The 16,154-nt window shown below is 57.0% G+C and overlaps 1 protein-coding gene across 2 annotated transcripts in view; it reads right to left on the minus strand.

Moving 5' to 3' along the window:
• Positions 1 to 120: 120 nt before the first annotated feature.
• PFKP (phosphofructokinase, platelet) overlaps positions 121 to 16,154 on the minus strand; it is a 48,580-nt gene continuing 32,546 nt past the window's right edge. The window contains exons 12-23 of one of the 2 annotated variants that reach the window (XM_061126591.1): positions 15,912 to 15,981; positions 15,485 to 15,631; positions 15,053 to 15,123; positions 13,409 to 13,496; positions 12,756 to 12,908; positions 7,729 to 7,881; positions 6,208 to 6,372; positions 5,148 to 5,209; positions 4,799 to 4,910; positions 3,203 to 3,302; positions 515 to 617; positions 121 to 434 (exon numbers count right to left, since the gene is read on the minus strand). In XM_061126591.1, coding sequence (XP_060982574.1) covers positions 287 to 434; positions 515 to 617; positions 3,203 to 3,302; positions 4,799 to 4,910; positions 5,148 to 5,209; positions 6,208 to 6,372; positions 7,729 to 7,881; positions 12,756 to 12,908; positions 13,409 to 13,496; positions 15,053 to 15,123; positions 15,485 to 15,631; positions 15,912 to 15,981 — 1,372 coding nt within the window. In that variant the 3' untranslated portion in view covers positions 121 to 286. The remainder of the gene's footprint in view (positions 435 to 514; positions 618 to 3,202; positions 3,303 to 4,798; positions 4,911 to 5,147; positions 5,210 to 6,207; positions 6,373 to 7,728; positions 7,882 to 12,755; positions 12,909 to 13,408; positions 13,497 to 15,052; positions 15,124 to 15,484; positions 15,632 to 15,911; positions 15,982 to 16,154) is intronic. The other variant, XM_061126590.1, reaches the window with a different exon arrangement.

The following is a 16,154-nucleotide window of genomic DNA, read 5'->3' on the forward strand; positions in this document are numbered from 1 at the left end:
TGTGGTCAGGTCCGATTCCCTAGAAAACACCTGCCTGTTTCTGCCAACAGAACCCTAAGAGCTGCCCGCACACCCCGAGGTTCAACTCCCACGTAAAATAAAGACGCTGGGCATGGTGGATGGAGTTGTAGCAAACGTTTAATTCTGCGGGATCCGCAGGTTGTGAAGCAGGAGACAGGACAGCACAGGCGGCCCGTGCACCAGGGCCTGGGGTCAGGCTTCACGTGGACGATGCTCGCGTAAAGTGCTCATAAATAACTGGACCACGACAGCAAGCGGGCAGCAGCTAGATAGCGGCCGGCTCCTCTGGGCCCCGGGGCTGCACAGACTCCAGCTGGCTGGCATCCGACACCTCGAAGCTGACCTTGTACTTGGCCAGGATCTTCATGAGGGGCCGCAGCTTCAACCACCACTGCTCCTTGGGGATCCGGTGCCTGCAGGGGAGACCAGGCTGAGCTGGGGTGGGGCCCACCCGGCGGGCCTCCCCTCCCCGCCCCTGACCTCAGGCGCTTACTCGAAGTCTGTCTCCTTCTTCAGCTCCGCCACGGGCTGGAAGAGCAGTTTTCTCTTGCTGATTCCCAGCACACACACAGAGTCGTCACTTAAAAATTTTTTTCCTTTGAAAGGTAGAAAGATGATGTAAGAAAACGAGAGATGAGGTCTAGGTATTGGCACAAATAACCAAGGTCTGGAGAGCAGGGGGCACGGAGAGCTATAGGCACTGCAGAGAAGAGGGTAAATTGTGTATTTTCATACCCAGATTCAAACAAAAGCAGGTCTGTAAACATGGAAGACATGCAGCCATCAGCTCTCCCTACAGCAGAAGCACAGCCGGGACACAGGCAGAGGTTTATTAAACATCCAAAATCAGGACTCTTAGAAACACTCTCCCCAGGGAACCCCGAGGCCTATTGGATGCTAGAACAAGCCTGTCCTCTACACAGAGGGGAACAGGGGATGCAGCCTACGGGTGTTGGGGGTACACCCCAAGGAGGCAAGGTGAATGTAACATGAGCAAATCAGCTAAAGAAAATTCAAGGGACCATCCATCTCATTCAATGCAAAAGTGTGTCCTAGCTGTCACAACTGAAACAATCCTTAGTGAACATCAGAGCATCCAGTATCCACCAAAGACCATCAGCAAATAAGTTGCAGAAAGACTTCACTTAAATATTAGTGAGATTCTGAGTCATGAAGCACTGAAGTGTTCCCTGTGTTATCCAGGAGACAAGACAGGAGTTCTGTCACTACGTCTGTTGGGGTTTCTCTGGAGGAAACCCATCCACAAAAAGTCAAGAACAAAGATTTACATACAGGTGCTGTGTGTGTAAAAACCAAGAAAAGATGCATCCATGCAGATGCTGTGTGTGAGAAAACCAAGAAAAGTCACATCATGCAGATGCTGTGTGTGAGAAAACCAAGAAAAGATGCATCCATGTGGATGCTGTGTGTAAAAACCAAGATGCGTCCATGCAGATGCTGTGTGTGAGAAAACCAAGATAAGACACATCCATGCAGATGCTGTGAGAAAACCAAGAAAAGACGCATTTACGCATAATTACTACAGTTTACATCAGTGTATAAAAATAAGTAGTATTTCTGTACGCCAGCAGTAAGAAATTATAATACCCTTTACAGTAATATATTTTTAAAATCACTAAGTCAGGAATAAACATAGTCAATAGCTTTATGAAAAATAATGCTTTAGTTACAAAGGGTCTAAAAATATGGAGATTAAATTGTTCATGAATTAGAAGATAAATATTTTTAAAAAGTCAGTTCTTCTTCCAAATTATTCGTTATTTGTGTCATTTGTTATTTACATGTAATCCCCACCTCCAAAACTCCAACAGAACTGATGGACACAAAGAGTCAGGAATAGCTGAAGCTGGAAGAAAGCCCAGGTAGGACTACCTGGTGACAGTAATCGTCAAGCTGGAATATTGGCAAGATTGCTAACTGCCAAAAAAGAACCAAACAATCCAGAAACAGTCCCTTAAGTTTCTGGTTTCCTGATCTTGGATGGAGATTAATTGTACTGCATATTGGGGGGAATGGATTTTTCAGTGGCCAGCACCCAAGTAATTATTCACATGGAAAAAAATTAGACCTTACATGTTATACCAGTTCAAGTGGGCTAAAAACCAAATGTGAAAGGTGAATATTTTAGTAACAAAAAGCTCAAACCTTCAGGGACAAAGTTAAAAAAACTGACTACATTACTAAATTAAGAGTTGTTCATTAAAAGATAACTTTAACAGAAAATGACAGGGTTTGCCAAATGGGAGATACATGTTTGCAACCTGTGACTCACAGAATATAAAACATGGCCTTCTCCAACATACAGTATCAAAAATTCTTAAAATGTTTTTAAATTCTAGGAAATAACACAGCCCAAACAATCAGGTGACATGAAGCGGTAACAGAATAAACAAGAGTGCTGGACCAGCAGGAGGGGCCTGGCATCTCCCTGCTGACCTGGAGGATCAGCCTCCGGCAGCCACAGGGGGACTGGACATCCACCATCACAGCAACAGCTCAGGGGTGACAGGATGGGTGACCCCAGGTAGGGCGGGGTCCCACCAGTGAGCATGTGGTGGGCAAGACTATTCTGGAGAACTGGCCTAGCTGGGCCTGGGCAGCGCCTCTGACCACAGGGCCACTCGCTCAGGGCCAGGTGGGTCCCAGGCCATATCAGAGACCAGCTCCCCTCATGTAAACCACAAAACCAGAGCCTTTGAAGGTTTAATCCTGCAAAGTTAGGCCCTGAAGGAACGATTGCAAGGCTGCTGCCCCGGGGAGGGGCTCAGAGGTGGAGGGAGGACCCACCGGGGAGGAAGCCAGCCAGGAGCCTCTCCATCCCTTGCCATCTTCCCCAAAAAGAGAGGCCATAAAGGAATAATGGAAGGTGCCAAGCGTCTTAGGTAAAAGCCAACACGCTGTCAGCACAGCAGAGAAACAGGGAAGGTCACAGCGGGTCTGGGGCCCTGAGAGCAGGCAGTTTCTTCCTACATGAGCGGAGCGCCTCCTGCAGTAATTAGCATTCTGTTTCCTTAAGTACATTTTTTCCTAGTTATAACCTGAGTCACAGGCAGCAGCCGCAGAAGTCACGTGGAGCCCAAGGCCAGATGGACACAGGGCAGAAATGCGCCCGCGCAGAGCACGGCCCTCCCAACCCACGCCGCCTACCACCACTCGGTACCTTTCCCTGCGGACTCCCTCAGCTTCGAGCTGATCCACTGCATGGCTCTGGCGGAAATTTTGGTTCCAAAGTTTCTGTCAAACGGAGAAGGCGCCCCACCCTGTGGGTGGTCAGAGTTACATGAGAGTTAGACACCAGCACCTTCCTGGCTGTTAGCTTTTAAAATGGAACAGAAGTTACAATGACTAACAAAATTCACGTCCTATTTCTAAGAAACTCTATAGTTTGTAAATACGAGTTTGGGGGGTCTGTTTCTATCTCCTTGTATGTGGCTGGGATTAAACAAACCATAAGAAACCCTGTCACTCCTGCAGCCAAAACCCCCCGGTCAGGTGTCGCTGCTTCGAGAGGAGGCGGCTTTTAATCAACTAGACCCCTTATGTCAGCATCTTCATCAGGACCCCTTCAGCTTGCCTTGTGGAGGCCGTGGGGAAGAGTCACAGTTCTCTTAAGAAGCTAGTCCACTCTCTGGGCTCACTTTCTGGGCTCGCTTTCAGAAAGACCTACACACGCCCACCATACACACCATCGTGTAACTTCAGGATAGTCAGTGAGTTTATGGACCCTGAACTACAAGCTCCTGAGACAGGGACTGAGACGTGATGGGCAGGCCTGCTGTCAGGGGGACCGGGTCCTGTGACTCCACTCCCACCGCCTGCACTGTCTGGGGTGTGCTGACGTGCATACCCCAAGATTCTGTCCAAATCACTCTGATTTCACGCAGGTCTTGAAGAATTGTCATTTGTCTGACACTCCAGTTTAAATGGGTATGAAGGCCTGATACTGAATCAAACTACTGAAAAAAAGTTATAACCAACCTAGACAGCGTATTAAAAAGCAGAGACATTACTTTGCCAACAAAGGTCCATCTAGTCAAAGCTATGATTCTTCCAGTTGTCAGGTATGGATGTGACAGCTGAACTCTAAAGAAAGCTGAGTGCCAAAGAATTGATGCTTTTGAACTGTGGTGTTGGAGAACACTCTTGAGAGTCCCTTGTACTGCAAGGGAGCTCCAACCAGTCCATCCTAAAGGAAATCAGTCCTGAATATTCATTGGAAGGTCTGATGCTGAAGCTGAAGCTCCAATACTTTGGCCACCTGATGTGAAGAACTGACTCACTGGAAAAGACCGTGATGCTGGGAAAGATTGAAGGCAGGAGGAGATGGGGCCGACAGAGGATGAGATGGTTGGATGGCATCACCGACTCAATGGACATGTGTTTGAGTAAACTCTGGGAGTTTGTGATGGACTGGGAGGCCTGGCGTGCTGCAGTCCAAGGGGTGGCAAAGAGTCAGACATGACTGAGCGACTGAATTGACTGACTGAATCAAGTACTTAATTTGAACACATCTTTTCACTTAGCTGGTGTCACTATGTATATGGAATTGGACGGTTTTCTGACAAAGCCTACCTGCTCAACTGTCAGAACACAAAATGTTCCTGAGGCTGATGATCGCCGGTATAATGACATAGTTCAGATGCTGATTTTAATCACTGTGGAACTGACTTAGGAATACACTTCCTTTTTACAAAACGGCTAACACAGGCCATCCAAGTGAAAACAGGGCTGTGGCCATGCCCCGCCCACAGCCCACCTGCTGCATGTGGCCCAGCACGTTCTTCCTGCAGTCGAACACGCCTTTGCCCTCCTCGGAGTAGAGCTGGTAGATGAAGTCGGTGGTGTAGTTCTCGCTGCAGTTCTCATTCCTGCAACACATGAGCCCAGGATCGTCCTGCCCCGGCAACCATGCCACCCTCGCTCCTTATCACTGTGGCAGAATCATGACAGAAACCACTGAAAGAATCTTAGAAACTGACAACCAAGCAAAACTGGATCTCTAAAAATGGCCCTTGAGTCACTTAAATGCCAGCTAGTCTGAACGCGGAGCAGAGCGAGCCCGTGCAGAGGAGGAGTAGCCACGTTCAGGGGCCGCGGGCCGTTACCTGAGCACGAGCCCCCTCTGGATGCTGGTCTTCATCTTCTCCGTCAGGTGCTCCACGTTGGACTAGGAAAGTCAGGACACTGTGATTAGTCGCCTGCTGTGTGCCGGGCACTGCCCCAAGTGTGGCCGGCGTGGCTGCTCTGAGCTGACCTCATGGCAGAGGGGACAGTGGACAGTGACGTGTCAGCTTGTGACACCCACCGGGGACAGCGGCCCACAGAGACCGCAGCCGCGGCGAGGGGAGGGGGTCATGGCGTCAGTGCACCGCCCGGTGTCCAGAGGCGACTGAGAGGTGAGCCGTCCCATGGACACGTCACTGTGTGCTCACCTAAGGCTGCTCCCCACGCCCCTGGCCAACACCTGCCCCTGCTATCTCAGAGGAACACGGTTGTCACCCGGCTTTACACAGAGACTCCTGACTCTGCCTAACAGGCACGTTCAGGCACGAGAATTTTCCAAGGAAGAACACAGCTTGAGAGAGGGTGTGTGCAAGGAAAAGGGAGCGAGGACACATGAGCATAGGTTCCAAAGGAAGCCCGCTGCAGAAGAGCAGGCAGACTGAGTTTCCTGTCCTGATTTTGGGGGCGACACTTCCCTCGGCAAGCCTCCCCAGGGGCACTGGGCAGCCCTCCCCACGTTGTCCTCCCCGTGTCCTGGGCCACAGGGGACCAGGGGCTCCTCCGGGCGGGGGTCTGTCCTCCAGTGCTGCACAGTTCCCCCAGCTCAGACCCACAGGGAGCCCGAGCTCTGGCCGCCTGTGCACCCGAGGCCTGGACATGGTGGCCATGAGCCGGCAAGGCCCCAGGCGCCTAGCACGTCCGTGTCCTTGCAAGTGTAGGGCCTCCAGGGAGGGCGTTAACTGCTTCCCAGGTGAGCGTGTAAGAGACAGTTACAAGCTTGGGGTACAAGCAGCAGGTACCCTGGAACCTGTTCCAGGGGTCGCCCTGTCCCCGCCCATAGAGCTCACAGTGCCTCCCTGGTGTCTTCGATGTCGGGGGGTGGGGTTTCCTGAGACCCTGGACCTGTTGGGCAGCAACCCCCGGGGCCCCGCATCCATGCACCTGCAGGTCCCGGATGTCGAAGGGCTCCTCGAAGATGTAGGCAGCATCTGCGCCAGCCGCCAGTCCCCCCATGTTGGCCAGGTAGCCGCAGAAGCCGCCCATGGTCTCGATGATGAACACGCGCCGCTTGGTCCCGCTGGCCGACTGCTTGATGCGGTCGCATGTCTGCACAAGGGGACACAGTCAGGAGACGCGGACATCGCCCCGTGGCCGGCCCTGACCTCGGGCGGTGTGCTGAGTCCTGGGCCCTGGCCTCTCAGGGCTCGTCAGCAGGCATGTCCCTGCTCTGTTTTCTCCTGAAACGCTCCGGGACACGTGGGGGGAAGGCTTTGTGCACCCAAGTGTACCACCACCAGCAAGGAGACCTTTGCTCGAAGACTTTGCTTTAAACGTGGACAAGCACTGTGATGACAGACAGGCCCCATTCCGTCACCCCTGATGACCCCTCCAGCGTCTGTGATGGATCACCATCCTCCCCCAAAACAGACTGATCTCATCCAAACCCAGGGTGCACTTCAGCAGCTGGGAAGCTCCACGTTCTCTAGGAGCCCAGACAGGAAAAGAAACCATGTCAACGCGCCCATCTTGTCCTCCTGGTGCTCAGGCCTGGGGGTGTCTGGCTGGGTGGGGAGACCCACAGGGCTGCGGTGTCCACGGGTGCTTCATGTGGCATTTGAGCACTAAGACCTACCTGCCTGGCCTCTGTCTCAGGAATTCAGGGTGGGGGATGCACAGGCCCCCTGGGCTACAGGTCACGTGGGCTCCCCTCCTGACCCAGAATAGCAGCTATCCCCACCAGCCGGCAAAGCCCCTCCTGTGAGGCCCACACACCCAAGTCTCGGCCCCACCCGGACATGCCCATTTACTGGGGCTCTGTGCCCAGCTGAGACGGGAACCCTCCAGCAGAGGGGGGTCTGCACCTGGTCCCCGCTGGGGGAGGACACGGGTCCCACTGCCCACGGCACAGGCCAGGCAGCAGGGTGCCGATGGGCAAGGGTCAGTGCCGATGGATGCCAGGTGGGCAAGGATTGGAGATGCTGGTCTCTCGGAGCCTGGGTGACACCGGCCTGCTGAGGCCCCACTCGGAAGGGGCTGGAAGGGACTGTGGGTGAAGCCCCTCAGGAAGGGCGTCTCCTCCCCACCTCCCTGTGACCCGGACTCCATTGGACTCTCATACCCCCAGCACTGGGTCCCTCTGCCCACCCCCTTGCTCTGCGTTCTGTCTCCTCCAACACCACGCTGCCGCTGGTCACCTGGGGGCACCTCAGGGCTTTTGTCCTGGTAGGCAGGAGCAGGCTCACTGAGAGCCCCCCAAGGGAACAGCCCACTGCGAGTTGGCACAGGTGGGCTCCGCGAGACAGGCCGGGTGGAAACTGTGTGCTAACCCGAGCTGATGAGAAGCAGGGCTCATTCACCCTGGAACATCCAACAGGTCCCCCTTCCGGTTCTCCTTGAGTGGGAAAGACAGACCCTACGGGACCCGTGACGGGCCGTCTCCTTGAGCAAACGCGAAGATCTTACCTCCACAATCACGTTCAGGCACGTGTCACAGCCTATGCTCAGGTCTGTGCCTGGGACGTTGTTGCTAATGGTGGCGGGCACCATACAAACGGGGATGCAAAACTCAGGGTGGCTGTCGCGTTCCTTCGACAGCTCCAGCAAGCTCCAGAAAGCCTGAGCGGAGCGGGGGCAGGTCAGCAGGGAACCCACATCCATGATGGCCAATGGGGAGGAAGCTGCAGGGGAGAGACCTGGGGGGGGCTTGGGGTGCAGGGGGAGACCAGCAGGGGACTTGGGGTGCAGGGGAAGACCAGCACTGGGGGACTCGGGGTGCAGGGGAGACCAGCAGTGGGGACTCTGGGTGCAGGGGAGACCAGCACTGGGGACTCGGGGTACAGGGGAGACCAGCAGGGGGACTTGGGGTGCAGGGGAGACCAGCACTGGGGGACTCTGGGTGCAGGGGAGACCAGCAGTGGGGACTCTGGGTGCAGGGGAGACCAGCAGTGGGGACTCTGGGTGCAGGGGAGACCAGCACTGGGGGACTCGGGGTGCAGGGGAGACCAGCACTGGGGGACTCGGGGTGCAGGGGAGACCAGCAGTGGGGACTCTGGGTGCAGGGGAGACCAGCACTGGGGACTCGGGGTACAGGGGAGACCAGCAGGGGGACTTGGGGTGCAGGGGAGACCAGCACTGGGGGACTCTGGGTGCAGGGGAGACCAGCAGTGGGGACTCTGGGTGCAGGGGAGACCAGCAGTGGGGACTCTGGGTGCAGGGGAGACCAGCACTGGGGTACTCGGGGTGCAGGGGAGACCAGCACTGGGACTTGAGGTGCAGGGGAGACCAGCACTGGGGGACTCGGGGTGTAGGAGAGATCAGCACTGGGGGTCTCGGGGTGTAGGAGAGATCAGCACTGGGGGTCTCGGGGTGCAGGGGAGACCAGCAGTGGGGACTCTGGGTGCAGGGGAGACCAGCACTGGGGACTCGGGGTACAGGGGAGACCAGCAGGGGGACTTGGGGTGCAGGGGAGACCAGCACTGGGGGACTCTGGGTGCAGGGGAGACCAGCAGTGGGGACTCTGGGTGCAGGGGAGACCAGCACTGGGGGACTCTGGGTGCAGGGGAGACCAGCACTGGGGGACTCGGGGTGCAGGGGAGACCAGCACTGGGGGACTCTGGGTGCAGGGGAGACCAGCAGTGGGGACTCTGGGTGCAGGGGAGACCAGCACTGGGGTACTCGGGGTGCAGGGGAGACCAGCACTGGGACTTGAGGTGCAGGGGAGACCAGCACTGGGGGACTCGGGGTGTAGGAGAGATCAGCACTGGGGGTCTCGGGGTGTAGGAGAGATCAGCACTGGGGGTCTCGGGGTGCAGGGGAGACCAGCAGTGGGGACTCTGGGTGCAGGGGAGACCAGCAGGGGGGACTCGGGGTGCAGGGGAGACCAAAAGGGGGAACTCGGGTGCAGGCCCAGAGCACACAGGCTTGGGCAGGTGGGCAGCAGAGCAGGGCCAAGGCGGCGCGGGGTTAGTGGTGGACGAGCAGCCAGGCCTTTCTGGCATCAGGAGGAGATGCGGGCGGCCACTTGGTGGGACCTTAGGGGCCAGGCCGCCGGGACCCCTCGGAGAGGTAGTGGGGAGGCGGACGCCCGCAGAGCCCCCTCTGCCCCGGCCATGTGACCCTCACAGAGAGCCCAGGGCGGGGTTCGGGCTCCGATGTCAGAAAAGCGTGCTGCTCTCAAGCACACAACCAGGGCCCAGACCTCCCACCTCCGCGTTAGTGCAAGTAGCTTGTTAGTGTCCCGGTCCACCACCCACCCCTGAGGCCACAGTGCCCCATGGCCAGACGCTCACAGAACCCGGCCTCTGCCCCCATTTTTACTCCTCCCACTTGGAGCCACTTCCGACACCTTGTGCGGGGAATTCCCAGCAGGATGACCCGGGCTTTCCGGAAAGCGTGGCTCTCTGCTGGCCCTGCCCCTTCCATCCCCAGACTCCCAGACAGGCTGGGTTCTGGGGGCTACGGCCCTAGGAGGTGTGGATGGTGGGCCCACGCTGGGTGAGTCCAGGGAGCGGCCATGAGGAAGGTCAGGGGGTTGCTCACCAGCCCCGTGCCCCACCACCATCCTCAATCACCCCCCCCCACAGTCCAGCCCAGATCCCCACGGGGAACCTCCCCAACCCCCATGCAGCTCAGGGCCACCGTGGGGCTGCCCGGATGCCTGCTGGATGGAGGGGTGGTGAGCCCTCTGGTTAGACGGGCTCCCAGGCTGTCTGCACCCCCCAGGATGCTCTGGGTGGGGGGCACCCAGCATAGGAGGTGGGCAGGACGCCGACACCTTGAAATCTGATGGTGGTTCTCCACCTGTTCATTCTTCCCACCCTCTCTCTGACCCCCATCACTCCCTGCTTTTCCTCTGATCTCTGGAAAATGAGACAGAGCCAGGAGAACCCTGCCTAGGACATAAGCCCAGGGTCCTGGGGGCAATGCTGGGTGAGCCAGCCGCCTGGGCAGCATTGAGCTCATGTCAGCTGTGGCTCCGAAGGGCACCAGTGTGTGGCCCAGAGGAGGAGACACAGCCCCCGCTTTGGTTTCAGACTCTCTGAACCCGAGCCCTGAGGACCAGCGCTACCCCAGGACCCTGGGACCTCGTGATGGAGTAAGTCCCCCGGGATCTGTTTCCAGGAACGCATCCGTAAGCTCAGCACACAGACTGACGAGGAGGGGACGTGAGGACAAGGGTTAAGTGTCCAGAGGATGTGCCACCTGACGACACCAGGTCACCTCAGGGTTCACCCCCTCGGCCCCCTGGGATATTCCAGCTGAGGACCCCAGGCTGCGGTGTCATCCTGACATCACGGGGTCAGCAGCATCTAGGCCGATACTCACCAGACACCATGCCCCACCTCCCCACCCCCTGCCGCCCAGTTCTGACGGCCAGGGTGTCCCCAAATATCGCAGACTTTGGGGACAAAGTCACCGCCAGACCACCCTGGCCTATGAGCGGAAGAGAGCGGCTGGGACAGGAGGTGCCTGGGGCTGTCCCCGAGGCCGGGAGGTGGCAATGCCACCATCCAGACCCCAGATCCCGGGCCACAGAGGCCTGTCCTGAGAGCACGGCGGACCAGACAGACGAACAGACGCTGAGCTGGCTCTGGAAGCCCGAGAGCCTCCTGCCTCCCGGGGAGGCTCAGGAACGATGACCCTCGGGCCCTCCCCCAGCACGCTTCTGCCTGCTGCCCCTTTCTTGAATGTGCCTGGCCCAGCCGAGCGCCAACCAAACCCAGGCCTCCTGAGAGACTGAACTGCACTGCGGCTCAACACACACAAGCTGAGGAGCCAGTCGGCCTCCCATCCCCCAGCTCCAGGACCCACTGATCAGGCCCAGCATAGGGTCATCCCAACCACCGCCTGACCACTGGGCACGAACTTAGCAGCAGAGCAGCAACCCCAATTTGTGGGGCGGCCCTGGCCCCTCACCAACAGTGACCCTGGCTCCGAGAAGCTCCAGTAAAGAAAAGCCTGAGTGTTAAGGGCCATGTAATAAATCTCAAAACCCCTTGAAGGGAAGCAGGATGGACCATGTGGAATTTCCCCAGACCTGTCCTAGTTTTCAGATTTTCAACAACCCACGTGTAGGGACTGTCTATCACTTGGAAAAGTAACTCTTCGTAGCAGAGGAGCCTGGGATGAAGAAGTGGGATCACCCTGTCCTGCTGAGAGTGTGTGGAAGGTCACAGGGGACACACACCGACCCTGGTCAGGACCAACCAACGACCGCCCCTGGAGCTCCTGCCACCCCCGGGGTCTCGTTAGGCGACAATTAGGACACGAACTCCGGCTGCTTCTACTGCAAGCGTGGCAACAGCACTCAGACCCAGCTACGCGGGAGCAGTAATGACACACGACCTTTCAACTCAGACCTTGAGCAGCGAGCGGTCAGAGGCTGAGTTAGTCCCACGGCAGCGGAAGCACAGACGGCATCCCCGGGGGCACAAGGGGCGGGCACACGGGTGAGGAGGTCCAGCACGCGGACACCAGCCAAGGCCACGCCGGAAGGCTTTTTAGTACAGAGACTGCAGAAAGTTGAAGAGGTTCAGGAAAGCAAGGAACCAGCACCAAGCACCGCTTACCGCATACATCCTACTTTACAAGCTTTTCTTTTATTTACCGGCACTGGAGACAGATTTGATGCCCATTGGTTTAAGGGAAAAAAGCTAGAAACACAGCCACAAGGCCTGTGTCTCCCAAGGAAAATAAACCATGAGAATTTACCAGAATATTCTAGACACTGAATTGGAAAAAAAAAAAAAAAGAGCTATGCATTCTGATCCTCACTGATCTTCAAACGCCCAAGCCATTTCCCAAGTATGATTTAAATTTATGATAATTAAAATGTATTTCTATGCTTTCTATGGACTTTAGGGGGATAAAAAAAACATTCAGGTACCATCAGTATTCTTTTACATATGGTTTATCATCCCCAGTCCACAAACAGGAGAAGGAGGACAATTATTTAAAAAGATCCAGGTCAGTGAATGAACTCACAAAATCTTCAGTCCAGCTCCTACCCTGAAACATCAAAGCACAGGCCCCTGGACCCAGGTTTCATCACAATAACACAATAACGTGTTATAGGCTTGGGGGAAATTTAGCTCAGCCAAAAAACAAAGGGGGTGGGTTTAATCAAATATCCACATCACTGTGACTCAAAACTAGCTGAACTACAGATGATATCACCCCGACTGCAGCAAAGGGAAACAGAGGTGAAAATCTTTGGGGGCCGAATTGTAGACTGTCAGGCTTTTTTTTTTTCTCTTTTTTGGCCGTGTCAGCATGCAGAACCATAGTTCCCCAATCAGGGATCAAACCTGCACCCACTGCCTCGGGAGCGTGGAGTCTTAGCCACTGGGCCGCCAGGAACATCCCTTTATTTTAAAAAAGAAAAACTTTTCAGCAGACCCCGGGACCAGCCTGTCTCGAGCACACGGTACATAAAAGCGGGCCAGCGCCCAGGTTAGTTCCACAGCCCCTGCCCTGCTGCCCACACTCACATCGGTGATGGTGTTGAGGGCGGTGTCCGCCCCGATGCTGAAGTCGGAGCCGGGCACGTTGTTGGAGACGGTGGCAGGGACCATGACCATGGGGACACAGAACTCCTCGTGCTTCTCCCGGGCGGCCAACAGCTCCAGCAGCCCCAGGTAGGCCTGCGGGTGAGTGTGTGAGGTGGGGGGCGGGTGGGTGGTGGGTGGCCATGCATTGCTATTTGGGCGTCGGCCCAGGGCAAGACTAAGCTGCTCACGGGCAAGCGTGTGACTGTTTGAGGTTCTCATGTTTTCTTTAAGGGAAATGTCAAGGTCATCATGAGGCTGATTTTAAAAACGAAGGTGGACAATCCAACAGGTAGTTAAAAGATTTGGCCCCATAACTGCCTTCCTCTCTGAGTAACCAATGGGCTGCCAACTCGAGAAAGAGGGTCATCTTCACAGACCCGGCAGACGTGAGGACTCACTGAGCAGACAGCCCAGCCACGGGGTCGGGTAGGCGAGTGGCCCTGAGTTCTGCATCACCAGTGTTCAGTGGCATCTGGGCCCGCGGCTCCATGGCCCCTGGTCCCGACGAAGAGCCAAGGGCAGGGCACTCACAGGAGCTGGCGCGGGGTCCCCTCTCAAACCCGCAGCGCTGGCCAGCAGGGGAGCAGACGTACCTCGAATCCACCAATGATCAAGAGTGCGTTGATGCTGTGGGTTCGCATCTGCGCTGCGATGTCCTCCAGGTACTTCCCAGGAAGGGTGCTGGGGAGGTTCAAGGGGGCGAGCTCAGGCAGGACCCCCTCTGCGCCCCATCCTCTGAGGCCAAGTGGCATGACACTCACGGGCAGGAGGCGCCCCAGGCCACATGGCTGGGGGACAGCGTGGCTGGGGAGCCACCCATGGTGGGCGCAGCCAGGAGTCAGGTCTCAAAAGAGGGTCTTTTCAAAAGAAAATGGGAAGAAACTTTGCTGCTACCTCACAGCTGGACCTCAGAAACCCCCACTGCCTGGTTAGGGACATGGTGAACCATGGAAGCTATCAAATGTTCACAGCAGTAATCGTCTGGATGGAAACATCCAGTTTTCAAGTCACGTACAGAGTACACACAATTCATCCAGAGTAATCTCACTCGAAGTCACCTGCATGCACACCTGCTCACCTTGTCCTGTTCCACCCTCTGTCCACACACGGCCGCAAGTGGAGGAGGCAAAGGATACTCGGCCATCAAGAGAGCCCGCCCGGCCCCCACCCTGACCTTTCTGCTGTGCCCCCTGGGCATCATGGCTTCACTTGGGGTGGGCTTCGCTCGGGGAAGGTGTACAGAGGTCATAGGGCTGGGTGCTCACGGCACATGAGTGGATGTAGAGTCGACTAGAAGGTCCCCCAGCGTCTAAGCATCGTGAGAACATGCTGCCAGCCACTCCAGCCCTGCCGCCCCCAGAGCAGCCCCTGGGATGGGGGGCTCATGAAACAGACGAGTTGGGGTATCACACTCGGTCTGAAGAGGCCCAGGAGACAGCCAGGGGGCCCCATGCCCTGCATGGAGCTCCGCCGTCAGAACACCATCCCTGAGGGCGCTGAGGGGACAGGACCACAAGAGCTCTGGACACCTAGGTCAGCTCCGCAGAGCACTGGTGGCAGGGTACCCAGCTTCAGAGCAGGGTAGAGGCTGGGATGATTCCCTTGGATGACAGGCTACCACTTGTGTGGAATCCAATACCCCTTAGAGCCCAGGTACCCACTACTGTCCTGCCACATGACATGGGACATGCAGTGATGGCTGCACCCAGAGATGAAAGAGCAAACAGCCTCGTGTTAAATCAACACCTTGGCAGGAACACCTCTGGGCCTCACTGTGCCCACAACAGGAGCAGCCACAGTTCAGAAACCTATGGTTTTGTGTGGAGCCCCTCGGGTCCTCCCTCGGGCAGTGGGGACCTGGTGGCTGGGCTCCCTGGTCACTGAGCGATATCCAGCTCCTCTGCAGGGCGCAGTCTCCACAGCTTACGCGCCCGCATCTGCACTGCCCCACGCGGGATGAGGGCTTTCTGTCACCACTGGCTTCTACCGACGAGGGAAATAAGGGACCAGCGGGGAAGCCCTCCCAAGGTCCTTTGCTTGGTGTCTCTTCAAGGCCACGTCTCACTGGCTCCCCACACCTGGCCTGGGTCCCTCCCAGAGTGTGGCCTGGACGCGAGCTGGTGCCAATCCCTTCCCTCCCGGATCCCAGACAGGACATGAATGACGCACAGTTCCTCTCCCCGGGATGCGGCACCCTGCTCCCTGAGAGCAGGTCAGTATCAAGACGGAAGAAGTACCGTTTTGTCCCAAGGATGGAGCCGCCTTGGCCCGTCCAGCCTCCGACATCTCCCCAGCCAATTTCCTTTATCTAAGGCGCAAACACATAGAGAAACAACTGAAGTGAACAAAAAAGGGAAGGAGAAGGCTTTACAAACAGCTCAAAGTTTGCACCTCTGACAGGCTGCGTGTCTGTAAGAATTTGCGGAACATGAAGAAACAGCTTTCCCTGTGAAGCGGGAGGAGCCGGGGCCTGAGCTGGATCCCGAGGTCCCGTAGTTAAGGGTGCCAGCATCCCAAGAACACCTCCCCACTACCTCACGTGCACCTGCTCCCCTTCCCACCTAATGCCCCGGTTCTGGGACCCCAGAGACGCAGTCCCCACCACCTCTGAGAAATCCAGAACCTGCCTTTCACCGAAGCCCCTCCCCGCGGGTGCCCCCAGGACCCACCTGGCCTTTGGCGAAGCCCTCGAATCCATCATACACGGCGAACATCCTGTGTCCCTCGGAGATGCCCACGCGCACGGCGGCGCGCACGGCTGCATTCATGCCGGCGGCGGGCGCACCCACGTTCACGACGCCCACATTGCAGTTGCTCTGCAAGTCGGGGGCCGGGGCGGGGGGGTGCGGGTCACTGGCTAGGTGCACCCCCCGACCCCCGGCACTGCTGCATCCCGAGTGCATGTGCAAGTGATGGGCTGGCACGGGGACTCCAGGGCTGCAAGGTCTGGCTGGGCGGGGGTGGGAATGACGCACTGGAGCAGCAAGGGGTGGGCTCCGCAAAGCGGGAACCGAGCGGGCAGGACGTGGGCCTCGCCCGAGGCAAAGGAGAGGATCAGGGTGGTGGGGGGTGGGTGCGGGGGGCAAGGTCTCCTACGTTTGGGATCTCGGAGTCTGGCAGCTTGATGGCCAGCCGCTTGTAGGTGTTGAGGTTGTTCTCGAAGCTCCTGGAAAAAAAAGCCAGAGTCAGACCACAGGCTAGAGAGCAGGACAGAGTAGATGTGCTCTCCCGGGGAGAAGGGGCCCCAGACGATGCCTGCGTGGGGCAGGGCTGACTGTGGTGCCAGCTTCGTGTCTGGAGAGGAGTCCCACGCAGTCCCAGTGATTGGGATGGATGCTG

The sequence above is a fragment of the Dama dama genome, chromosome 23 (genome assembly GCF_033118175.1).
Source record: "Dama dama isolate Ldn47 chromosome 23, ASM3311817v1, whole genome shotgun sequence".
NCBI lineage: Eukaryota > Metazoa > Chordata > Mammalia > Artiodactyla > Cervidae > Dama > Dama dama.